This window comes from Schistocerca americana, chromosome 2 (genome assembly GCF_021461395.2).
Source record: "Schistocerca americana isolate TAMUIC-IGC-003095 chromosome 2, iqSchAmer2.1, whole genome shotgun sequence".
NCBI classification, from domain to species: domain Eukaryota; kingdom Metazoa; phylum Arthropoda; class Insecta; order Orthoptera; family Acrididae; genus Schistocerca; species Schistocerca americana.
The window spans coordinates 106,941,750-106,969,655 of record NC_060120.1 but is presented as its reverse complement, the minus strand read 5'-3'; the positions used below and the strand labels follow the sequence as shown (position 1 = coordinate 106,969,655).

Below are 27,906 nucleotides of genomic sequence, written 5' to 3'. Positions count from 1 at the left end.
TAAGCAGAATAAATTAATGCCAGTCATTCAATCGCAAATTACAGGTGTCAATACACGGGTAGATAATATAGGAAGAAATTTCTAAAGAAAATAGCTAATTCTTATATTATAAATGTAATTTGTTTGGAGGAACAATTTGGAGAAATTATACACTGAAAGGTTACTGAGAGAATAACATCCGGAAACATATTGCCTATTCCTTCTTTCAAACTTAATGATACCAGGAAGGGTACGGACGACCTATGGAGAGAATTTAAGCTTATCCAAGATAAAGTAGAAAAAAGGGTAACTTCACCTAATGTTGTATTAACTAGTGAAGCAGTGACTGATTTACAATGGGTAGCTAATTCAGAGTTATCTAGACAATTCCCTAAATTTAAGCTGAACGGAGATGTACATCCGACCTATTTCTTAAAAAGATTTAACCAAGCTTTATCAAAAATTGGGAAGATTCCAAGAAGATCGAATTTGCTTCGGGGTACCTTCAAGGGAAAGCCTCAGAATGGGGAACAGTAAATATTGACGATTTTTCCTCTTGGGGAGACTTTCAAAAGAAATTTAAAGAGAATTACTGGTCTGCCAGTGCTCAAGAAAAGTTAATATCAGATCTAAGGGAACCAGAATATTATAATAATAGTTGGGGTACTATAAGGAAATATTTCAATTGGCATTTAACACGAGCAAAGTAGTTAGATATACCAATGGAAGAAGAAGGATTAGTACATGTTTTAATTAGACGATTGCCAATCTATGCAAGAAAAGACATCTTGTGTAGTGGTTGGAAAACGATAGACGAGTTGTTGTCTTTTGTTGACACACTTGATGCAATAAATAAGGACAACAACAAAACTTTACACCAAAGTGAAAGTTCAAACTACAAAAGAAATAGCAGAAATAATTTTAAAAAGCATGAGGCAAACTTAGCAAAAGTACACCAGTACACTAAGAAGAGTTGTAAAGACAATTGTCAAAAGAAACACCCACCTTCAAATTTAGATCCGGTAGCTTCTCAAGAATTAGCACTGAGTAACCATAAAACCCAGAATGGGACTGTAGTATCTCGTTTTGGTAACCAACCGGTAATTAGTAGTAATGAGGAAAACATTATTCAATCTGAATCCAGGGCCGGGGCCCGGGTCATGGAAATACATTAGAAGGCCTTATTCCATATAAGTATGTTAACTTTACACACAAAGGAATAGTTGCTGCTTGAAGAACCAAGCTTAGCTACTAATAACCCACAACCTATAATAGCAGTGACAGTGGAAACTTCCGAGGTTAACATATTTATAGATTCGGAGAGTGAGGTATCACTCATCTCAAGCACATTTTTTAACTTGATACAGAATAAACAGCACTTACTGTTATTGCCAGTGACTGGAGTATACATAATCAGGGTAATGGGAACAAAAAGTAAACTTGTAAAATATGAAACTCAAGTGAACTGTAGTATTGGACATATGTTATTTCGTCAAACGCTGTTAATAGTAGAAAATATTAATAGAGATGTAGTGTTTGGTTTAGATTGGTTGTTAGAGTTTAAAGTCATCTTAAACTTTGACAAGCATCTTCTTTGTTATGGTAGAGAGGACAGTAGATGCTGGACATCGTTTATAATAAATAGCCACAATGAGGACAAAAAAACTGAGTGTCAGTGCCTATGATGAACAACTACAGCAAAATTATCACCAAAAATCGATAATGTGGATCAACTGATATACAAATTGATATACAAGACAAAGTTAATGAATCCCTAATATTAACCGATCAACAAAGACGAGATTTGTATAAAATTTTAATGGAGTATGAAGTGGTGTTTTCCAATTGTCCAGGTAACATCAGTGACTATATCTGTAAGTCCAAAATCAAAGATGACACTCCTGTATCCAATACCGTTGAGTTTGAAGGAAGCAGTTTGGGATGAGATTGACAAAATGATTGATAATAATAGTATAGAACAAAGTTCCGGTGTAATGAATAATCCTCTGGTCATGGTGAAGAAAGCTACAGGCGGGGTACGATTAGTCTTAGACGCTTGTACATTAAATCGACATATGGAAACAGAGAGAGATCGACCAATTAATATCGACGAATTGTGATCCAAGTTTAAAACGGCAAGATTCTTTAGTAAAATGGACTTGACCGCGGGATATTGGCAGATAAAATTACATCCACAATCCAAAAAGTATTGAGCCTTTTTGTCTGATGGAAAATCTTATCATTTCTATGTATTGCCATTCGTACTTAATATCTCTGTGTCTGTATTTACACATGCATTAGATGAAGCAATAGGGAGTGACTTACTGAAGGATTTGATAATATATGTAGACGATATCTTAATAATATCAGCTACTGGGAAAGACCATTGTCCAACTGTGTGTAAGACTATGAAAAAATTTAAAGAAAAAAGTATTATGGTGAAGCTGTCTAAATCGTTTTTTGCGCGCCAGGAACTTAAGTTCTTAGGTCGTATTATAGGGGTAAAGGGAATTAGACCGGACCCTGAATGCATAAAAGCTATCAAAGAATGTCCGCAACCCAGAAATGTAAGACAATTAAAAGGATTTATAGGTACGGTCGGATACTATCGACAGTATGTACAAGGGCAAGAGTTAAAAGTTTATTAAGAAAGAGAGTACCGTGGACCTGGGATCAAGGTACAAATGATGCATTTGAGAATGTTAAAAGAGCACTTGTTGAGCCACACATATTACATCATCCAGTTATGGGCGAACCATTTAAATTTTCAACAGATGCATCTGCTTACGGTGTTGCTGCCAAACTTTTCCAAGGAGAATGGGATCCAAGTAATGTAGAACACAGAGCCATAGCTTTTGCTAGCTGTAGCCTAAATAAGGACTAACTAAATTACACAGCTACCAAAAAGGAACTACTGGCGATTGTGTGGAGTAATCAAAAGTTTCAAACTCTAGTACGGAGATCAGAAATCCATATTTATACAGATCATCAAGTTTTATCCTTTCTGATGAGTAGTCAATTACTACACAGTATGTTGGTGCGATGGATGCTTTTCCTACAGGAATATGATATTAAGATACAATACGTAAAAGGTTCTGAAAATATTTTACCCAATGCTTTACTGAGGCTACCCACAGGAACGGAAGAATTGAAACGTACGGAAGGGCCTGGCAATATTTTTGCCATTAATTTTATGTCAGCAGAATATCCGAACATGATTGTAAAGGAAATGGCTCAAAGAATAATAGGGAATATCCATCATAATCCTTATTTCACAGAAATATTTTCTATGTGTATCCAGAACTCGTTACCTCCTAATCAATTAGGAAAGTGGAAAATTATAGATCATACCTTGTTTTGGAGAGACAGCGTAACATCACATCATTGGCGCTTATGTATTCCGAAGGTAATGGAAGAAGAACTTGCGTGGTATGTTCACACAGGATATGGACGCTTTGGATCGAAAAATGTACATCCTATATACATAAGTTTTATTATTTCAAGAAACTACATAATCAAATAGCATCTTTGATTAGAACCTGTGAAACTTGCCAGAAAATAAAAGAGAATAATACTCATGTGAAATACAGAATGTATCCTATTATTCCTAAGTCATTACACAACCTCACAGCAGCGGGTTTTTTTGGGCCAATTCCACAAGGAAAGGGAGGAGTATCATATTTTGGTTATCATAGAATGCTGGTCAAAATATGTTAAACTATATCCCATTAAAAGAGCAAATACGCAGACGGTTATACACTGTTTACAACAATACTTTCAAGAAGTAGGTAAACAAAAACGGTTTCTTATGGATAACGGACCACAATTTGTGAGTAACAAATTTAGAGAATTCCTAACATGAGAAAGTATGGTGTTAATATCCAATTATAACCTATCATCAAATCCATGTGAATGAGTAATAAAGGAAACTGGAAAATTACCTCATACTTACTGCCATGAAAAACGTACTTTGTGGGCAACAAAAATTAAGGACTTTGAACTTATCCTAAATGAATTACCCCATTTATCGACTGGATTGACACCTTTAGAAGTTATAGGCAAACCTTATTTAGGAGCACCTCTAAGTGCTTTAATTGGCCTGAACAACCTAGAGTCAATTAAGAAGTAAATCAGTAAACAGTTTCTAAGAATTTAATTGAAAAGGCATCACAAAGAGTAAGTAAGCATAACGAAAAGGCTGTTGAACCTCAGTACCAAGTCGATGACCTGGTTCTTATAAGACAACATCTTCACAGCTCAACTCATAAGTTTTTCCAAAAATATGAGGGACCATACTGGGTACAACAGTGATCCATACTAAGACATTATTTTTAGTAGATCTCTCAACTGGATTAGAGAAGGGAAAATACAATGTAAAGCCCCCCAGGGACAGATGTTAACATTCTGAGTTAATGGACGGAGAAATGACCCTTGGATCCAGAGTTGTCTTCGATGTTATAGTTTTCCTGCACCCAATTCCTTTAAAATCTAGACCTATCCTGTAATCTTATTGCTTACAAAACTGGATATGACTATAAAATAGAGAAAAACTTAAGAGAATCACAGAAAAAAGTTATATCTAGACGAAATAAACTGGACAGAGTATTATATTTGTGGAAAATATAATATGATGTGACTAGCTGAACAACTGTTATACCGTAGTGTATAGATTTTCTATTTTGTGTAGAGTATTTTATACCTTTTATGAGATATGATAGAGATGGGAGGGTTTGTATAATTTTTTAAAGGGGTGGGTATTGTAGCTACAGGCATGATTTACAAGAACAGATAAATCATGACTAACACAAAACCCACATCACACCTTTCAAACAACCCTCACAAACAAGTGTACCTGATTTTTCATCATTTGCCGTTTCCGTAGGGTTGCTAGGATTTCCTTCGGGGATCTCAAAGGGTGAAAATGGAACAAGTCCATTCTGTAGGGGACGATTTAACACCAGACCTCCTCCGGCATCTCACTCAAGTACCTTAGGGGTAGGGATCCTAGGAAAGGGGGTTGGAAGAGTTTCCTTTCTTTGGGGTTATCTTCTTCAATCCTTGCATCCACATCTATTTTTTCCTTTTATTACTTCTCATTTGAGGACCTGTCTATTGTTTCTGTCTTTTCGTATTCACAAATTTCTATCGCTGAAGTCCTTCCTTATTTTCGTGTTTACTAGAAACCTAAATCTTATCTTTAGATAAGAAGGACAAAATATCAGATAATATGAACACACATCCACATATACACAAACATACAATTCTACACAAAGATTAAATTACATAAGACAAAACCTGTCATGGTGTGAGAACCCCCAGGTATTGTATAGGGGGAAATGTGTTTACGTATGGAAATATGCATCCATATATAGGAAGCTATAACGGTTCTACATCGAATGTACACAAGAGGAGGTACACATAAACAAAGAACAGTGACAGTGCTAAATAGAGATTGAATAGGCACAAAGAACTGATGCGCAAACCCAAAGAACTGATGTGCAAAGAGAGACAAAAGCATATAAGTTTATGGAATGAAAATGCTACATAATGAACCACTATAAAGTAGTAATGAGTAATGGGTAAATACGAAAGAAGATGAAAGTAGGAGAGGAATTAGTCATGTTGATCATTACGAAACGTCAGTGTAATAAATACTCTGATGAATTGAAGGATAGTGAGACGTAAATAGTATATGTAGACATAGTATCTATTGAAAATATAGAAGTTCATAAGTAGAGGAGGACTCTAGGGAGTAAATGATACATTAAAGAATGAATGCGAAGTTTAAGATATAAATCTATCTTTTCCAGAAGATACTTCATTATGGTATACACAGAAATGTATACTAGGGTAATAAACTGTGAGGCCTACTCAAAAAGGATAAGGGTGGCATACTCGGCATTCACTACGTATAAAGTGCAGGCATACCTACGTGGAGATAGGACGATCTGTAGCCTAAAATAGAGGCATGTATTGTAAGGGGCATATCTACCAGAATGGAAAGAGGAAGTGCTCTTATAAGGTCAATCCACAAGGAAGGAATAGGTGCTTATCCTTGGAGAAGGGGACAGTATTGTGACAAAAGTCACAAATTTTATAGGGATTATTCTGGGAAGTGTGAATTCTATGAACGACTAGCATTATTATGTTTCGTGGAAATAAATGGGTGTCAAAAGAACACTTTCATTTCATCCAGAGTTCCTCCAAGCCACAATTAATGAAAATAGTACATACTGCAAAAAAGGTAGTACAAAAGATAGGAATAGAAAATAGATTACTCATGTGTCATTAGCACCTGAAGTTTACGATTTGGGGGGGGGGGGGGGGGGGGGGGAAGGAAATAAAGAAAAGAAAAAGAGTCCTCACAATTCCTAAATATTAGTAAAACTGGCTAAAACCATGAGTAAATGCTCATGTCTTAATAACAAAGTAAAATAAGAAAAGAGTAGAGAAACAATAAGTGAAAGATTGTTTAAGAGAGGACAGAGAATCGTTATTGAAAGGAAAGATATGTATATAAACATATGTAAGAAATGTACATTGTTAAGATATGAAATGTTATTATGACCGCTATTATTTGCATAATGATTATGTATAAAATATTGCGTGTTCGATCTGAGGTGGGAGATATGTAGTGATTTGAGAATTTCCGTGTAAATTCTACACCAATCAGCATTTCACAGTCTCGAACACACGATATTCTGGATACGAGTGTGGTATGGTAGAATCCTACCTACTGCACATCACATGTTTGTGTGTGCAGGTTTAAAATCAGTCACGGGAAGAAGGTAGACACGGCGGACGAACGGCACCGACGAGTACCTGTCAGGCAATCCATAGATGTTTAGTGAGTGTGTAAGGAAGAGCCATGGAGTTTATATGCAGCTCTGTGCTTATTGGGTCATTGACTATTGTTATTAAAACAAAGACAGTTGACAAAGAACTCTTGGAAACTATTATTTTCTGATTTATGTTAAGAAAAGTTATAGTATCAAAGCCAACTTTCTTTTAACTGTAATTCAATTTGTTTCTGACATTTGACTGTATGAGAGACTTACTGGAAGTTATATATTTATGTTGAAAGTGAGAGTTTTATTATGTATGAAAGTCAAATACATTGTTAATTGACAAAGTGCAAAGTTTGTATGTCTACTTATTTCATAAGTAGAAAGAGTCTAAAAATTCCTGTACCTAGCGTTATTCTCCGGAGAAGAAGTCAAGAGGGTTTCCAGCAGCTGGCTATCCAGAAAAAAAGAATGGCTGCAAATTCCAAGAAGGTCACCTCATAAAGAAGTGAAAGGTGGTCTGGGGGAATAAACCAAAATAACCCAGATTCACACTCACACTTCAAGGGGAGGTTTACTATCTTTTGGTTAAAAAAAAAAAAAAAAAAATCGATTTTTTTTTTTAAATTGCATTTTTGGAGCCATGAAAGTGTTTAGAATCCAACCCTGAAACAGCTTTTCCGAATACGGAACAGAAATGTTTGTTATTCACAGTTGAACAAAAAATGCACCTTCCTGAAATCGGCCTTTTTCACGCACCAGTTTTTTTCGGGAATTTCGACTTTGTAGCCATGAAAAATTATTCTATGTACTTGCCCATGTCTAAAACTGATAAAGTGATCAAGGAGCTTACAACGTGCTACGGCTTGGCAATCCGACGGCATTCCAATTCAGTGGAACAGATGAAGAAGGCAATTTGGGCAACGTATTTCCACAAGTGTTCAACGGATGACCACCCACAACACCAAAATTGTCCAGCTGGAGAAACTAGTTGGTGCAAATGGCGTACTGCAGAGGCTACCGGACATCTGGATGAATATCAACATGACCAGCCGCTCTCCAAAGAAGTTCAAAAAGTGATTCATATGATCTATGAGGCCCTTTCGGAGGATGAGTTATTGTACCGGTGCTTGGGAGGAAACACACAAAATTCAAATGAAAATTTGAACGTGAGTGTTTGGAAGTTAGCCCCCAAGCATTTGCATTCTGGTGCAAAGACTGTGGAGATTGCGACTTTCCTGGCAGTGAGCAGCTTCAACTAAGTGTATTCAGCAATTCTGAAGACCATGACAATGATGGACATCACCCTGGGACTCTATTCGATGCAGTTCACCAAGCATTCGGACAACCACCAGATTCAAACGGCCAAAAATCGCTTGGCTGTATGAGTGGCTCTGGAGCAGCGCAGGATGGCCCAGATCGAGCAGAACGCCCTCTGTGAGGAAGAGAAAGGACTCATTTATGGACCTGAAATAGCAGATTGAATGTAAGTTGCATAATATTGCATTTATATGTAGTCAAAACTTCAAACTCGTTTTTCTCTAAATGATTTTTTTTTTTTATCGGGCGGTATGGTAACTTCAAATCTACTATGATTCTTTGTTTCTAACGAAGTTAACTAAATTGTCTAGGAGTTGTACCACTTTTATTCTGATCCATCAACTATAAATATTTGTACTTGGCCGACGAAGTCGAAAAATCAATGAAAAATAACCTATTTTTTTTCAAATGGCCGCCAATTTGTTTCCTATGGTCCAAATAACTTAAGTGAGGTACAACTCCTAAAGAATCTTATATACTTCGCTAACATCAACTCAATTTTGATTTCAGATGAGCCAGCTGACCTGTGACATACTGCGCGTGGAGGTCTACATCGAAATTTTGTTTCGTTCTGACGACACTTCCGCCTTTGCTCTTCAACATTTCCAGTCGAAAAATTCCAGTTTGTAGAGGAAATATCAATAAATGTTTTGACCAAATTTGACATTGATGTCTATAACATACCCCAAGAAAAAAATTCTCAAAGAACATGCTTTTTTCGGGCCAAAGATAGTAAACCTCCGCTTAAGTCGGAAATGTTAGAACGGTGCCCCACTGCAGGCTGTTGAAGGTAAGAGCATATGGAGCAGGTTCACCGATTTGTGAGTGGCTCAAAGACTTCTTAAGTTACAGAACCATGTAGCTGTCTTTAACAGCGAATGTTCGAGACAAAGGTACTGTCAGGAGTGGCCCATGGAAGTGGGATAGGACCACTGTTATTTTCTATGTACATAAATGATTTTGCGGATGGGTTGGGCAGCAATCTGGAGTTGTTTGCTGATGATGCTGTGGTGTACAGTAAAGTGTTATTGTTGAGTGACTGTAGGGGGATACAAGAAGACTTGAGACACAATTTCTAGCTGGTGTGATGAATGACAGGTAGCCCTAAATGTAGAAAAATGAAAGTTAATGCACATGACTAGGAAAATGAAATCTGTAAAGTTCAGATACAGCTCTGGCAGTGTCCTGCTTGACTGTACTGCTTGAATGATTGTGATCAGGTCAGATTAAAGGAGGACAATGAAGAAATTCAGGGGTGGGCTGCTAGATTTGTTACTGGTAGGTTCAAACAACATGGAAGTGTTACAGAGATGCTTCAGGTTCTCAAACTGAAATCCCTGGAGGAAAGGCAACAGTCTTTTCAAGGAACACTATCGAGAAAATTTAGCAAACCAGCATCTGAAGCTCACTGCAGAATTATTCTGTTGCCTCCAACATACATTGTGCGTAAGGACCACAAATATAACATACGAGAAATTATGGCTCATGCAGAGGAATACTGCCAATCGTTTTTCCCTCATTCTACCTGTGGGTGGAGCAGGAAAGGAAATGACTAGTAGTGATATGGGGTACCCTCTACGACATGCCATACAATGGACTGTGGAGTATCAATGTATATTTAGATGTAGATATAATTCTAGCAGTTACATCTACATCTACACACACCTGTCTCTGATGAACATTCGCCATTGAGGACAACATACTGGGTTCTATAACTTAAGAGTTCAAGCCACTCATATATCTGTCACCTATTCCATACGCTTGTACCTTTAACAGCCTGCAATAGGGGACCATGTCAAATGCATTCAGGAAATCTAGAAATATGGAATCTGCCTGTTGCCCATCATCCATAGTTCGAAGTATATCATGTGAGAAAAGGGCATGCCGAGTTTGCAAGAGTTATGCACTGTAAAACCTTGTTGATTTGTGGACAAACTTCTCAGCCCCAAGAAAATGTATTATATTTGAAATGAGACTATGTTCAAGGATTCTGCAGCAAACCGATTTTAGGGATATCTTCTTTTTTGAACAGTGATATATGTAACTTTCATTTGTTGTTATGCTGTTGGCACGACACTTCCTTTCCAACACAAACTGAATAGATTTAGCAGTCTTAGGTGGAGGGAGATACCACCATATTTTAGTAGTACATCGCTTTTTCAAGGCCATCATGGCCTCCATCAGGTCAGCCATTTTAATTATCTGGGATGTGATATCACATACAGGTATGATGAAGATGTGGGAAGAAAGCAGCAAAATTTGGAAACATATGTGGGATGATAAACAGGTACTTTAGAGACAAGGCACAAAAAATAATAGGGATGAAGTTTTATAAAGTAATGACCATCCTCACATTACTCTACAGAAGTGAGTAGTGTGTCATTTAAAAACCAACAAGCAGCCGAAATGAGATTTCTTAAAACTGTGAAAGGTTGCACCGGAGGATGCAGATTTATGTAATCGTATGGTGATTTTATACAATATACAGTTGATATAAGGCAAATGATTTTATACAATATACATATGATATTAGACAAGATCAAACCTTAAAGTCCGTGTTTTTCAACCAGTTAATTAAGCTGGGTGTGAGAGTGAACAAGTCTTCGGGAATTCCAGGGTATGAATGAAGTGGACAGCGTTGGACTAAATGTTCAATTATCTGCTCTTCTTGATTACATTCACACATTGGTGAACTGATCCAGCCCCATTTGTACTGAAGTACCTATAACAACCACGTCCAGTCCTTAACCACCCTTTGGCTTCTTTGTGGAATCAAGGTGATGGGCTCTTGTTCCCAATGTTTTTGTTTATCATTCATGCTTCCAGCTTTTATTTAGATCAAAACCATCCACGATGAGTTGTCCAGCAGTAACACTTGCTGGTCTTCTTGATCGCAATTGTGGCTGTGGTGGATAACAGAATTCCTGGTGCAGTGGTAGAGAGGGTGATGCAGAGATTTTCTTGGCCTCCCTCAGTAGAGTTTGTTTCCACCTTAAGTGAGGTGGAGGGATGTGACTAAGTACAGGTAATCAGTGGCATGGGGTTGATTTGATGGAACCAGTAATGCAGTGCATTGTGTCATTAAGTTTTGTGTCCACCTTCTTCACATGTACATTTTCCAACCAGACAAGTGCACAGTACTCGGCAGCAGAGTACACAAGACTGATGCCAGTTAAATGCAGACAGTCAACAGGGGTTCCCCACTGAGCTTATGTAGTACGTTGTTCCTTGCAGCAACGTTATGAGAAAGCTTGGTGATGTGCTCTTTGTAGCTCAGGGTTCTATCTTGAGTGATTCCGAGATATTTTGGGAAAGGATTGTACCTCAACGTTTTCCATTGAGCAGAACTCTTGGTTTGTAGTTCGCAGCACGATTCGCTAGATGGAAACAAGAAACTTCAGTTTTTGATGTGCTCGGGATCAATCTACAAGCCTTAAAGAAAGTTGACATCTTCTCCAGATCCTCCGTAAGAATTCATTCACCATCTTCGAAATTACTGCTCTGTGCTACCAGTATGATGTCATCAGCATAGATGAATTTAGTTCATATTGTGGTTGGTAAATCACTAATGTATAAATTGAATAGTGATGGGGCTAAAACAGATCCCTGTGGTAGTCCATTATTTAGTTTCCGTTTGTGGCTTTTAGAGCTGCCTAGAAACACTTCGAATTGCCTTTCAGGATGCAGATTAAGAAACAGTGATATTAGTACATAATTAAGCAATTTACTCTAAGAAACAAAAGTGAAGATAACAGAAGAAAACTGAGTGAACATTCTGACAAAATGAACAGTTGCAGACCACCTCACAAAGTCAAAAATTATGATCCAGTAAGCTGAAGAAGTATGAGAAAGCCACAAAAGTGATGAGCACCATAAAAAGCAAATACCTTATACTTTAAATGCAGCAGAGAGAAGGAAGAAGTCAGTGTACAATGCAGCAGTAGAAAACAGGAAAATGTGTGATATATCATTTCCTAGTATACTGAGACAAGGGTGAGAAATTAATTATAAAATTTAGATTTTAACTGAGGCACGGATTTTATTTTCTCTTGAGCCTGGCCCAGTAAACAGCCACATTTTCAAGATGTGACTATTGCTGTAAACTACACAAGAGTTTCCATGATTTCTCTGGGTTGGTGGTTTAGCTTGGAAACTGGGAACTGACAAGTTGGTTTTTCCTAATCCATCTAAAAGTGAGGTTTATGGGTAGACAGGGCGGGGGGATTCACATTGGAAGCTAAATGTAATTATCCAAATCTGCTAGACTGGCTTAACTGTTAGAGACAATCCCTGGTTGTCAGATTTTGTCCCCCACAGTTTAAGTAGGAAATAAACATAAGAGAAGTTCTGGCAGGATGCAGCACTTTCCAGAAGAGTGCTATTATCAAAGACACAAAATAACTAATGGATATGCCTTTATGCTGCTCCCAACAATGATAGGGAAAATGGCCTGTATATTTAAAATAATTTCAGAGTGTCTTGGACCTTGCAAAATCTAGAAGTCCGCCAGGATCACAACTAGATGTAGGAAGCACATTGTGGGGCCTGGGGAGGGGAGGAGAGGAGAGAGGGGACGGCTGAGGAAATGTTTTAAGTGTTACATATTTCAAGTTGGGAATGAGGGACCCACAGTGATTGATGAAGTTACTGTGCAAAAAAAAAAAAAAAAAAAAAAAAAAAAAAAAAAAAAAAAAAAAAAAAAAAAGAGCTTAAAATAGTAGCTAATGGGAGGTTGTGTTTGAGGAGGGTGTCACATTTGGCAAGGAGTAATTAAAACTAATAAATGACATTTGTTTGTATGGAAATTGAGGTATTGTGTTTTTGAGTGATTTCTGAGCTGCAACATAGCTGCGAATACAAACAGTGATCCAGGTACTGTCACTTTTTATTCCAGTCTTTTATCACAACATACATGGTGTAGAACAGATCTGAAGATGGTCATTACTGACTGAAAATGGTCATCGTTGAAGGACTTCATATTGTGACCAAAGACAGAAATAATGATTAAAAAAAACCATTTCTGGGCACTAGTTGCATAAGCTCCAAGGGACTATTTGGACTAGTGTACAGAGTATTAGCAGCATGAGTTAACCAGTCCAATGGCTGGATATTGCAACCTTTCTGAATGGAGTTAAATTTTTACATGGCATTTATAGTTGGTGTTGGAATATTGATGTGCTGGAATAGTGACAATATGAAGTCAGTTTTGCTGGCTAGATCAAGACTGGTGACTGTTTGGAAAGTGTAACAGTGCATGAATTAATCTGAGTCCAGAGATACACCTTTGCTGGATAATCGAATATGCTGCACAGGACTATGAGAACATGGATTATGGCTACAGCCATAAGTGATATTTTGTGTGATGCCATAATACCTCCGAGGACAAGTAAGCAGAACAGATATCAGGGACAGCTGTTAATTACCAATGCACTCTACATCTGATGGACTAGGTGAGGAAATGCTGCGATTCCACCTTTATAGCAAGAGGTTGACAAAACATAAAATGTGAAAGAAATATACAAGAAATTTCAACTTCAACGACAATGAGGAAGAGAATGATGACAGTTACAGAAGCAACTGTGCACTGCAATAAAATAGGTGACACATTCAAATGTTCCTTTGGATTACATTGATTCATGACATTAACACTAGTTCATTATTATTATTATTATTTACCTGCAATGATGTAGAATCAGACATATGACTGTCATCAGCAGAAGGTCTACTTGTCTCTTCTTCAAATTCTGTGACATTTATTTTTGTTTCTTCCTCTTCTGAGTCACTCACAGCCTCACCAAATATTTCATGCTCAGCTAGGGCAAAAAAGGTAATTACAGAAAATTCCTGAATTCTACAGCATTATGATGGGAATCTACAAAGTTCAATCACTGAAATGCAGACCTGTTGGGTGACATGCACTTTTGCAAACATAAATTGTTACACAAAACCAATCCTAAAGCACTTACATATTTTTTCTGACATGTTTTCTGGATGGAGACACTGAAACATGTGACTAAATGACTACTGATAGCAAAAATCATTTCCCATCATAATTTTTCGTATACCATACAATATTAACAAATAATGCAGCTTTGTTCAAACTATTTCAATATACAAAATTTTATCTAGTGTAAGTAAAGCCATCACCAATCTAAAGATTGTTTTGAACACCACTGGTCCTGTTGGAAGTGATATGCCTTTGCCTTCCTCCAACTTTTGAGCTGATTTCATCAGCTAGTTATGGGGGGACCTACAGTTTAACGTAGTTCAAATGGCTCAAAGCACTATGGGACTTAACATCTGAGGTCATCAGTTCCCTAGACTTAGAACTACTTAAACCTAACTAACGTAAGGACATCACACAGATCCATGCCTAAAGCAGGATTCGAACCTGCGACCGTAGCAGCAGTGTGGTTCCAGACTGAAGCGCCTAGAACTGCTCCACTACAGCAGCCGGCGTTTAACGTAGATTCTGAACCACAGTGTAACTCTCAATTTTTCACATCAACAAACATTGCCAGAGGTGAAAGAAGTGGTAACTGACTGATAAAAATTCTAGGACTGATTGAGGGTCAAACCAGAGATCTTTGCACTTGTAGTCTGGCACTTGACCACTGAGCCACTCAAATCCTCTACTGAAAAAGTAAGTTCTTGTGCTACGCAACATCCAAAAAAAACACCCAATCACCCTTTGCTCCTATTAACATCCATTTAAAAGATGATAAACTAAAAGATTCGATACTAAATTTTGCCTGTCAAGGTTGATTTTAATAAAAATATACTACAGTTCCTCTTTCCAACTGTAGCACAGATACAAGACAGACAGGTACCCTCTCTACTTGCACAGTTTATTGCAGATCCACACTGACCTACCAGAGAGAATTCATGAGACCGAGAAGGATATACATAGCAGTGCCAACATTAGTGCTGAATTTATTGTCAATTGGAAAGCCTTCAAAACAGTTCTGCACTGCCACCTACAAAACAAACTATGTCTTTGTGGATCACCAGATCAGGTATGTATCTGGACTGAAGTTCCCAATCAAAGAACAGTCAATACACGGTTATGTGAAGACACTGTCAGAAAAAGTAGTAAACGTGACCACAAGTGTGATATACATACATAAACATTACATAAATGGTGTGATACATAACTAGCTCTCTACTGTAGTTTATAAACAATCCAACTGCAACAAGCAAATCACAAAATCTGCAAACTGTTGCAAATGCAGATGTATCTGCAACTGATCAAATCTTAATGCAAAGACCAGCAACTGATCTCCAGAAATAAACGTAATGAACTATAGAAAGTGAGCTGAAACAAATGACATCATTTTATTGTATGATTAAGAGATAATCATTGGAACTGATTACAACTGTAAATGTATACATCCAGAGCAATTTAGAATGGAACACTCACAAGTTGATGTGAAGGCAGATTGAGGACAGAGATTCAGTTGGAAGAGTGCCTCGTGAAGTTCCTATTTTGAATATTGTCCATCAGCGTGGAATCCTTACCAAACTATATTGAGGAGGTGTGGGGTAAATTAAAGAAGAATTATACAATTTGTCACATGTTTATTGGGCCAGGATGAGTCTGTCCTAAATAATCATCAGTTCCAGTGTTGGGAACTACAGGAAAGATCATGAATTTTAAGAGTAAACCTGTGTGTCATTCACAGAAAGCAATCAACTACCTGTTTAAAACCATAATAGGATTTCTTACCTTTTGAAAGCTATAACAGATTTACTTAATTGTTGAATTTGTAATTATTAAATGTTTATTTCAATATACTCCAGAATATTGTGATTCAGCTGAGGCAAACCCATTCCTCATTACCCACTATTCAGAGATCCACAGGGTTTCCCCTCTCCCTTCCAACAGGATCCTTGCTAAATTAATCATACACCACAGTTACCCAAGGCTGCTGGTTAGTAAGGGCCACAGCATGTTATGACAAAACGAAAGTTATCACCAAAAGGAGAAAGGTATGTATCTGTTCTGTGATATTCCAAAGAAAAAGATAAGCCAAGGTGATAGTATAAAAATTGAAAACAGCATTGCCCTAATATGGGTGTTCAGTTTGACAATATCACACTGCTTACTAACTTAACAGTTTATGATATCAGAAACGTATTTGGTGAACAACTCATGCAGTCACTTATATATTTGTTTGTGTGTTTGTTGGGCAATGATAATCTGACACTTAACATAGCTGAAACAAGGTTTTACGCAAAAATGATACACTTGAAATATAATTAAGATGTAGTTAACAGGGCAATTGGGAAGTGATAACCTTGGTACTAAGTGCCATAAAATATATATATATAGAGGGAAACATTCCACGTAGGAAAAATATATCTAAAAACAAAGATGATGTGACTTACCAAATGAAAGTGCTGGCAGGTCGACAGACACACAAACAAACACACAAAATTCAAGCTTTCGCATACAGACACAAGCAGACAAGCTGCTTGTGTCTGTATATGTGTGGATGGATATGTGTGGATGGATATGTGTGTGTGTGCAAGTGTATACCTGTCCTTTTTTCCCCCTAAGGTAAGTCTTTCTGTGCTGGCAGGTCGACAGACACACAAACAAACACAAACATACACACAAAATTCAAGCTTTCGCAACAAACTGTTGCCTCATCAGGAAAGAGGGAAGGAGAGGGAAAGACGAAAGGATGTGGGTTTTAAGGGAGAGGGTAAGGAGTCATTCCAATCCCGGGAGCGGAAAGACTTACCTTAGGGGGAAAAAAGGACGGGTATACACTCGCACACACACACATATCCATCCACACATATACAGACACACGCAGACATATTTAAAGACAAAGAGTTTGGGCAGAGATGTCAGTCGAGGCAGAAGTGCAGAGGCAAAGATGTTGTTGAATGACAGGTGAGGTATGAGTGGCGGCAACTTGAAATTAGCGGAGATTGAGGCCTGGTGGATAACGGGAAGAGAGGATATATTGAAGAGCAAGTTCCCATCTCCGGAGTTCGGATAGGTTGGTGTTAGTGGGAAGTATCCAGATAACCCGGACAGTGTAACACTGTGCCAAGATGTGCTGGCCGTGCACCAAGGCATGTTTAGCCACAGGGTGATCCTCATTACCAACAAACACTGTCTGCCTGTGTCCATTCATGCGAATGGACAGTTTGTTGCTGGTCATTCCCACATAGAATGCATCACAGTGTAGGCAGGTCAGTTGGTAGATCACGTGGGTGCTTTCACACGTGGCTCTGCCTTTGATCGTGTACACCTTCCGGGTTACAGGACTGGAGTAGGTGGTGGTGGGAGGGTGCATGGGACAGGTTTTACACCGGGGGCGGTTACAAGGGTAGGAGCCAGAGGGTAGGGTAGGTGGTTTGGGGATTTCTTAGGGATGAACTAAGAGGTTACGAAGGTTAGGTGGACGGCGGAAAGACACTCTTGGTGGAGTGGGGAGGATTTCATGAAGGATGGATCTCATTTCAGGGCAGGATTTGAGGAAGTCGTATCCCTGCTGGAGAGCCACATTCAGAATCTGATCCAGTCCCCGAAAGTATCCTGTCACTAGTGGGGCACTTTTGTGGTTCTTCTGTGGGATGTTCTGGGTTTGAGAGGATGAGGAAGTGGCTCTGGTTATTTGCTTCTGTACCAGGTCGGGAGGGTAGTTGCGGGATGCGAAAGCTGTTGTCAGGTTGTTGGTATAATGCTTCAGGGATTCCGGACTGGAGCAGATTCGTTTGCCACGAAGACCTAGGCTGTAGGGAAGGGACCGTTTGATGTGGAATGGGTGGCAGCTGTCGTAATGGAGGTATTGTTGCTTGTTGGTGGGTTTGATGTGGACGGACGTGTGAAGCTGGCCATTGGACAGGTGGAGGTCAACATCAAGGAAAGTGGCATGGGATTTGGAGTAGGACCAGGTGAATCTGATGGAACCAAAGGAGTTGAGGTTGGAGAGGAAATTCTGGAGTTCTTCTTCACTTTGAGTCCAGATCATGAAGATGTCATCAATAAATCTGTACCAAACTTTGGGTTGGCAGGCCTGGGTAACGAAGAAGGCTTCCTCTAAGCGACCCATGAATAGGTTGGCGTACGAAGGAGCCATCCTGGTACCCATGGCTGTTCCCTTTAATTGTTGGTATGTCTGGCCTTCAAAAGTGAAGAAGTTGTGGGTCAGGATGAAGCTGGCTAAGGTAATGAGGAAAGAGGTTTTAGGTAGTGTGGCAGATGATCGGCGTGAAAGGAAGTGCTCCATCGCAGCGAGGCCCTGGACGTGCGGGATATTTGTGTATAAGGAAGTGGCATCAATGGTTACAAGGATGGTTTCTGGGGGTAACGGATTGGGTAAGGATTCCAGGCGTTCGAGAAAGTGGTTGGTGTCTTTGACGAAGGATGGGAGACTGCACGTAATGGGTTGAAGGTGTTGATCTACGTAGGCAGAGATACGTTCTGTGGGGGCTTGGTAACCAGCTACAATGGGGCGGCCGGGATGATTGGGTTTGTGAATTTTAGGAAGAATGTAGAAGGTAGGGGTGCGGGGTGTCGGTGGGGTCAGGAGGTTGATGGAGACAGGTGAAAGGTTTTGTAGGGGGCCTAAGGTTCTGAGGATTCCTTGAAGCTCCGCCTGGACATCAGGAATGGGATTACCTTGGCAAACTTTGTATGTGGTGTTGTCTGAAAGCTGACGCAGTCCCTCAGCCACATACTCCCGACGATCAAGTACCACGGTCGTGGAACCCTTGTCCGCCGGAAGAATGACGATGGACCGGTCAGCCTTCAGATCACGGATAGCCTGGGCTTCAGCAGTGGTGATGTTGGGAGTAGGATTAAGGTTTTTTAAGAAGGATTGAGAGGCAAGGGTGGAAGTCAGAAATTCCTGGAAGGTTTGGAGAGGGTGATTTTGAGGAAGAGGAGGTGGGTCCCGCTGTGACGGAGGACGGAACTGTTCCAGGCAGGGTTCAATTTGGATAGTGTCTTGGGGAGTTGGATCATTAGGGGTAGGATTAGGATCATTTTTCTTCGTGGCAAAGTGATACTTCCAGCAGAGAGCACGAGTATAGGACAGTAAATTTTTGACGAGGGCTGTTTGGTTGAATCTGGGAGTGGGGCTGAAGGTGAGGCCTTTGGATAGGACAGAGGTTTCGGATTGGGAGAGAGGTTTGGAGGAAAGGTTAACTACTGAATTAGGGTGTTGTGGTGCCAGATTGTGTTGATTGGAATTTTGAGGTTTTGGAGGGAGTGGAGCTGGAAGTGGGAGACTGAGTAGATGGGAGAGACTGGGTTTGTGTGCAATGAGAGGTGGTTGAGGTTTGCTGGAAAGGTTGTGAAGGGTGAGTAAGTTGCCTTTCCGGAGGTGGGAAACCAGGAGATTGGATAGTTTTTTGAGGTGAAGGGTGGCATGCTGTTCTAATTTGCGGTTGGCCTGTAGGAGGATGCTCTGAATAGCCGGTGTGGATGTGGGAGAGGAAAGATTGAGGACTTTTATTAAGGATAGGAGTTAACGGGTGTGTTCATTGGCTGAGTTGATGTGTAGGTGAAGGATTAGGTGGGTGAGGGCAATGGAATGTTCAGTTTGGAACTGGTATAGGGACTGATGGAAAGAAGGGTTGCAGCCAGAGATGTGAACTTTAAGTGTGAGGCCTTTGGGGGTTATGCCAAATGTCAGACAAGCCTGAGAAAATAAAATATGCGAGCGTAATCTGGCTAGGGTGAAGGCATGTTTGCGGAGGGATACGACTTCCTCAAATCCTGCCCTGAAATGAGATCCATCCTTCATGAAATCCTCCCCACTCCACCAAGAGTGTCTTTCCGCCGTCCACCTAACCTTCGTAACCTCTTAGTTCATCCCTATGACATCCCCAAACCACCTTCCCTACCCTCTTGCTCCTACCCTTGTAACCGCCCCCGGTGTAAAACCTGTCCCATGCACCCTCCCACCACCACCTACTCCAGTCCTGTAACCCGGAAGGTGTACACGATCAAAGGCAGAGCCACGTGTGAAAGCACCCACGTGATCTACCAACTGACCTGCCTACACTGTGACGCATTCTATGTGGGAATGACCAGCAACAAACTGTCCATTCGCATGAATGGACACAGGCAGACAGTGTTTGTTGGTAATGAGGATCACCCTGTGGCTAAACATGCCTTGGTGCACGGCCAGCACATCTTGGCACAGTGTTACACCATCCAGGTTATCTGGATACTTCCCACTAACACCAACCTATCCGAACTCCGGAGATGGGAACTTGCTCTTCAATATATCCTCTCTTCCCGTTATCCACCAGGCCTCAATCTCTGCTAATTTCAAGTTGCCGCCACTCATACCTAACCTGTCATTCAACAACATCTTTGCCTCTGCACTTCTGCCTCGACTGACATCTCTGCCCAAATTCTTTGTCTTTAAATATGTCTGCTTTTGTCTGTATATGTGTGGATGGATATGTGTGTGTGTGTGCGCGAGTGTATACCCGTCCTTTTTTCCCCCTAAGGAAACGATGTGGGTTTTAACGAAGAGGGTAAGGAGTCATTCCAATCCCGGGAGCGGAAAAACTTACCTTAGGGGGAAAAAAGGACAGGTATACACTCGCACACACACACATATCCATCCGCACATACACAGACACAAGCAGACATTTGTAAAGGCAAAGAGTTTGGGCAGAGATGTCAGTCGAGGCGGAAGTAAAGAGGTAAAGATGTCGTAGAAAGACAGGTGAGGTATGAGCCAGCGCTTTCGTATGGTAAGTCACATCATCTTTGTTTTTTTTATATATATAAAAAAATAGAGGGAAACATTCCACGTGGGAAAAATTATATATAAAAACAAAGATGAGGTGACTTACCGGACGAAAGCGCTGGCAGGTCGATAGACACACAAACATACACACAAAATTCAAGCAAACGCAACAAACTGTTGCCTCATCAGGAAAGAGGGAAGGAGAGGGAAAGATGAAAGGAAGTGGGTTTTAAGGGTGAGGGTAAGGAGTCATTCCAATCCCGGGAGCGGAAAGACTTACCTTAGGGGGAAAAAAGGAAAAAAGGGGGAAAAAAGGAAAAAAGGAAAAAAGGAGGAAAAAAGGACAGGTATACACTCGCATATTTATAAAAACAAAGATGAGGTGACTTACCGGACGAAAGCGCTTTCGTCCGGTAAGTCACCTCATCTTTTGTTTCGAGATTTGCACTGGCCATGTAAACTGGCAAAATATACACTATCAAAGGGAGAACCACCTGTGAAATGACACGTCATATACCAGCTGTTAAGTAAACACTTTTCAGCCTTCTACATTGGTATGACTACTACCGAGTTCTCAGTTAGCATGAATGGCCATAGACAGGGGGTGTATACTGGCAATACCCAATATATTGTCGCGTAGTATGCTCTATAACAAGACAGCTGTGACCTTGGTACCTGTTTCACCACGCATGCCATATGGATTTTCCCCCCTGACACCAGTTTCTCAGAATTCCGCCGGTGGAAACTGGTGTTAAAACACGTCCTTGGTTCTCGCCGTCCAACTCGCATTAAATTACTTTAATTTCTTTGGACCCAGCGTCAGTAACTATTGCTTTCTTCACTCCCTTTTACTTTTCTATATCTTTTACTTGCTGACCTGTCTATTTTTCCATACCCCCTACATCCACCACATATAAATCTACTTACAAGCAGAGGTCCCCCGTGGTGCGAATGACTTTTTGAAACTATCTATATGGTGATGTAGGTTAAGAACCCAGGGATCACATATTGCAGCCATTCACCCTGACGTGCCCACATTTGCGAGTAATTAATGACTTTGATCATCATTTTTATTCGGTTAAATGATTTAAATGTAATTTTTTAATTCCATTCCTTTGTCACATACTTTTAATCATAATATCAACTTCTTTTTTTGGAAGTCTTTGTTCATGTTTTTAATTAATTTTATGTATTAATTTCTTTTGTTTTATTGTCCTGTTTCTTTGTCCATGTTATTGTGTTCATTATATCTATTTCTCATCTTTGCTTGAATTTCATTCTACTCATAAACCCGTCTTTCATTTAAACTTACATCCAAGTTATTTTGTCCCTACTGCAACAGGTATTTAGGATACATTTAAAGGTTTGTATATTAATTACCGTGAGGAAAAAAACTGCACACCTGGTATCAAAACACATTATCAAACCACTGCACAGATATAAACAGATTATTTCGTCTTTTCTTTTTAAACTGACAGATTGGAATTTTCAAATAACTGAATATTATAATAGAACAAAATATAATTAAATTCATATTCACAAAAATTCCAATTGGAAAATGAATGATATAAAAGACTGAAACAAACGGAAAAGTTCATATGATGATTTAAGTGATAGGACAAAGGAATAGAATAAAAAATTACATTTAAACCAATTAATTGAATAAAAATAATGATCAAAGTAATTTTGATAAAGATTCAAAAATTAACAAAAAGTTTGCACACCTGGCAAGACTCAAACCCACAACTTCCTCCATGGGACATTGTTATCCTATCCACTACACCACACAATCAGGCTATATAACAGACCTTTTTTTAACACTATTGAGTGTCACACAAAACATGGATTTTTTTTTTTCATCGATTACTTGCAAATGAGAGCCCAACAGGGTGACTGACTGCAGTGTGTGATACCTCAGATCTTAACCAGAATCACCGTACAGATAGTTTCAAAAAGTCAATCGCACATTTGGGAACCTCTCCTTGTTATCTTTCTGCTCTTATTTATTACTGCATGATGTTTGGTCAGTAATCTGTGCCTTGCTTATTACCTTATCTTTCACCTTAATCTCTCAGGTCTTCAAATCTCATCTGGTGCAGTCCCCAACAATGTGGTTCCTTCACATCTCATCCAGTACGTCTTCCCTGACCCAGGGTTGTAGGCAACTTTCCTGTAATTCTCCGCATTTCCTAAACCTCATTAGTCCTTTTTCCCTCATCCCTATTCTTTCCCCTTCAACTCTCTTGCCAGAAGAAAAAGCTCCTGGCTCCAAAAGCTTGCACATTTCCTTAAATCTTAAATGTGTTAACTACTGCTGTCACCTGGTGAATAGATTTTTTTATCTATCTAATTATATCATATTTTCAAAAACTGATTATTTTCATTGATATATTGGTCACTGCAACTATGGCTTCACATACTGCAATACTGCTGACTGTATTGGTCAGGATACCACAAGAGTCATGTGAATATGGAAATAATGGATTTAGGTGCATGCATGACCTCAATGGCTCCTGCAGCTAGTGCCCGAGAGGACAGACATATTGTTCACTTGGCTATGCAGGAACGTACAACCGTGTCACGGACCATAAGTCATGAAATGTGCTTGTTTGCAGCAGGCCAAACAACTACATGGACAATGTCACACCATCTGGATCACCACAGAGAGTCAACAAGGCTACAAGTGTTACAGCTCCCCTTCACTCGGAAGCAGAGACAAGCATGCCTACAGTGATGTGCCCAATAACAATACTGCACTCCAGAGTGGTATCACATCATCTGCTCAACAACACAGCATGCTGACCTGACCTTCCTCAATATAGAGGATATTCAGCTACTGCCCTAGCTGACATGTTTTCCATATTTCTCACCCAGTGAAAACATCTACTCATGAGTTGTCATGTGCCACCATTGGGTAGCCATTGTGAATGATGAAGTCTGGCAGAGAGTTGAAGCAGCATGGAATGATGCACCTGTATGTGTCATTTAAGCTCAATTCAAGTCAATGTCCAGTCAGTATGTTGCTCTCATTGTTGCCAGATGAGGCAGCTCTGTGTACTAAATTTTGCATCCTGTACACCTCAAAATCGTCCATAAATTTAATCATGTAATCCTACTATATGACATATGCTTGATACGTTAAGTTTTATTATTTTCTACCCTTCTTGATGCTGAAATTCTTATGACCAGCAGTGTATATGCACAGAATCTTCTCAAGAAAGTAGCAGAACTGGAAGCAAACACCAAAACATTTCTAAAGTGATACAGCAATTCCTAACAATAACATAATGCTTATTTTATGACAATGATCAGTTTTACATGCATTTGAGGGAGGGGCAGGTCATCCAGACCCAAGATGAAAGAGGCCTACCTACTGGGAGGACAAGAGAAGAACAAAAGAAAACAGTAAATTTTGTAACTACTTGATAAATTGCCTGACTAGCTACCCTAAGCTTTATTCATTCGTACTTGTTCTCAGGAGAAGAGAATAGTACAAATAGCAAGTCTAATATTCTAATTAGCTTCCCTGCAAAGCAGAATACAGCACAGTGTAACCACCATTATAAAATACTTGCTTTGCCTGGTTGAGATACTGTACGAACCTCTCAGTCATATCATATCATCAAAATGAAACAAGCGGATGACTAAAGTAACATACAAAACACAACATAATTAAAGCAAAATGAAGAACAACCTCAAGGAGAAAAAGAAAAACAACTGGTAATGAGGTGAAAATGCTATTTGGAAACTAAGAATACTCCGCAGCAAAATGTAAATGACAATAGGGATACAAGCAATTTAAAGACTCAAGAATATATACACAACTGACATTAATCTATGTTCAACTTGTGACAGGTGATAAAGCAAAGAGTTAGAAGTATTTAATGTCTTACCTACATCCACACTATGAGGGTTGCTTGTTTCTATTGAAGTATCAACATTTCTTGTTGGACCAGTTTCACTGTTTTCATCTATATTTGAAAATGGTTTAATAACTTTTGCTTTGTCATCATCACAAATCACTTCCCACTTCACAGTAACTGCCTCATTATCAACGCGCAGCAGACGTTTCACCTCTTTTTCAATTTCTGGAGCTTCAACATACTTTTTTTTAAGTGTTTTACGAAAACGACGCTTCCTAACATTTTTAAGTGGTGGTGTTATTCCGTGTGGCCACAGAAACTTTTTGTCAACTTTATTTGGATCCTTCTTTTTTGTTTTGACGGGACCCTCTTCCTCTGGAGTCTGATCATCTTCTTCCTTACAAATTAATATCTATGAAACAAATGAAGAGCAACATATTATCCACATGAGTAAGACACAGTAACAAGAGATACATTTAATTTAAAATTTACCTGGCATATATCAGCAGTCTTATAAAAGCTCTTGTTGTCAATGGTTTTCAGTGACTCCACTATGGATGGCAAATCCATTATCTATATCCACATAAAAAAAAGAAAAAAATTGGATGAAAAAGAAAGTACTATGCATATTTTGTTAGTACTCTAAAGCAAAAATCCAATTATAAATGAAAAGACAAGTTACGCTATCAATGCCAGTTAGTTTGATAGGACAAGGTGACCATTTACAATGTTGCACATTTTACAAGCTAACAACAAACAATGTAAAATTATGAATAACAACAGATGATGATAACTGTCAAATGAATGAAGATAGGATGGTGATAGTAAATACCTCAATTAATACTTTAAAAACCTAATGAATACTTTAACACTGCCACAAGAGAATCACACAAACCAAAGTCATAAAAAGATGATGTACAGCTATATGTACCATATTTTACCGACTATAAGACACTACAGACTATAAGCCGCACCTTAATTTTCAAGCAATTTTTTTAACATAACATTTTTTATCATTTTTATTATTGGATTGCAAAGCCAGACTAGAAAAATTCTTACGTTTATAAAATCAAAACTGATCTCTTAAAACCCCTGAAAATTGTTATCAGAACTTTCTTCTTCTTCTTCTTCTTCTCCTTCTTCTTCATCAATGTCCACTTCATATATAAGATGATCTTCACGGCCATCGACAGTGTTACTTATGCTGCACTTCTTGAAAGATTTAACAATAATGTCTTCTTTCACTCTAGGCCATGACTGTTTTATCCACTGACACACTTGGTTGATTGTGGGTCATTTTAAAGCTCTCTTCAGCATGAATTCACATTGTGTTACATCAATTTCCATTTGTTCCATTCCTCTGTCATATACACTTTAAATGGTTAATTTATTAAGACTTCAAGAGTTGCAATTGTGAAATGTCCTCCCAGAATAACACCAAGCTCTGTATTTCTCTGTCTCAATTCCTCTTTCACAGAATTTTTCAAATGACTGCTAAACTGATCTAGCACAAGGTGAGAACTCTTCTTCAATAAAGCACCTTTCCTTCTCTCCCACAGTCTGACAATCCATAATTTCATACCAGCGTGGTCCATTCAGCCCTTGTCATATATATGAACAACAACATTGGGCAATATGTCAGAAGGTTTTGGCATTGTTTTGTGCTTGAAAATGATCACTCAATTACGTTGAATTTTTTCATGTCCACTGGTTGTTATAGTTATACTTCTAGCACCTTTCATGGCAACAGTTCTGTTATGCAGAACATAAAATGTCAGAGGTGATTTGCCCATATTTGCTATTTACAATGGTTTTTCAATGTGGAATAATAATGCAATGGAAAGACAACATCTTTTCTTCATACCCTTGAGGCATTTTCTGAGGTATTTTGGTTTTGGTTTGCTTGCTAAGTCCATGATGTTTCATAAACCTGTAGCACCAGCCAACTCCACCCCTAAAGTCTGTCAAGTTCCACTGCAGCGCTAGTTTACAAGCATGTATTTGAATCATTTTTGTATTAATTCCAATGACATTTTGATGATGTCCTTGAATACATTTCAAATTTTCATCTTCAAATTTTGGCCACTTTGCACTCAGTCCTCTATTTGCACATTAGTCTTCCTCATTTTTTTCAGTTCTTCGTTAGTAGCCCATCAATCACAAAAAGTTTTTTCTGTTGGTGGAGGGCCAAAATGCCGCTAAGCTGCTCTGCTACCACGTTCATCTGCATATGCTATTACTTTCAATTTATAGCCTGCATCAAATGTATATCTTTTACTTTTCCAATTACAAAACCTACTACTAATAAAAATATTGCATTGTTACTGATAACACAAATCACTTTAAATTCTAATGTACTGGCACTGTATACCGCAATGAAGCTTCATAGACTAGACAAGTGTTGTGGGTTTGTGATGGCAGGGAGGGAGGCAGACAGTATTAACAAGCTTGTGAATCACTGCAACTTATGTCCGTTGCATCAGTGCACTGCTGCTGCCAGTTGAATCCGATGTTGCCACATAGAAGCAGATTTCCTGTGGCATTTAATATATGGACATTTTTAAGTCTGGCAGCAATTTTAAATCAAACACTGAACTTTTTTACATTAATTTAGAGTATAAGCTGCATCTGAGTTTTGGAGGCAATTTTTCAAAGAGAAAAGTGTGTCTTATAGTCTGTAAAATATGGTATACATTTTTTAAAATTATTTATAGTTCTTGTTTTAAAGAAGAAATTAATACAAAAAGTCACTTCCATTTCTTATGCGGCTACCCACAAGTTTACATTAAAGGTGAGTGGTAATTTGCTTTCCCAATCAGACTTAAATAATAATTCTGAAAGCACACTATATACAAAAGCCTAGTACACAAAGTATAAATGAATGTCACTATAAACTCCTTCACCAGGGCTCTAAAATAACCTAACATAACTATGTGCCAAACATTATGAAAGACACATGACAAAATTTGTATTATAATAATGTAAATTACAGGATAGAAACATGTGTTGAATACAAAATTTATGATGGTCACATCATTAAGCTCAATTCATTGTAATTTAAATATAATAATGAAGTATGAACGAAGGAAGTAATACGAGTCACCAGAACTTGAAATGTTTCAGACATATACCATAAAGAGACACATAAGGTGACATACACAGCTGTGCAGTTTTCTTTTTTTAAGAAAAACAAGAGATGCACCACAAAGGAATTATCTGAATCTGCAGGCA

At 38.8% G+C, this 27,906-nt stretch overlaps 1 protein-coding gene across 1 annotated transcript in view; it reads right to left on the bottom strand.

The window, feature by feature from the left end:
* The window catches only part of LOC124595364 (transcription initiation factor TFIID subunit 7), a 66,860-nt gene that overhangs the window by 24,714 nt on the left and 14,240 nt on the right, over positions 1-27,906 (bottom strand). The window contains exons 3-5 of the mRNA XM_047134083.1: positions 25,168-25,248; positions 24,706-25,087; positions 13,761-13,897 (exon numbers count right to left, since the gene is read on the bottom strand). Coding sequence (XP_046990039.1) covers positions 13,761-13,897; positions 24,706-25,087; positions 25,168-25,248 — 600 coding nt within the window. The remainder of the gene's footprint in view (positions 1-13,760; positions 13,898-24,705; positions 25,088-25,167; positions 25,249-27,906) is intronic.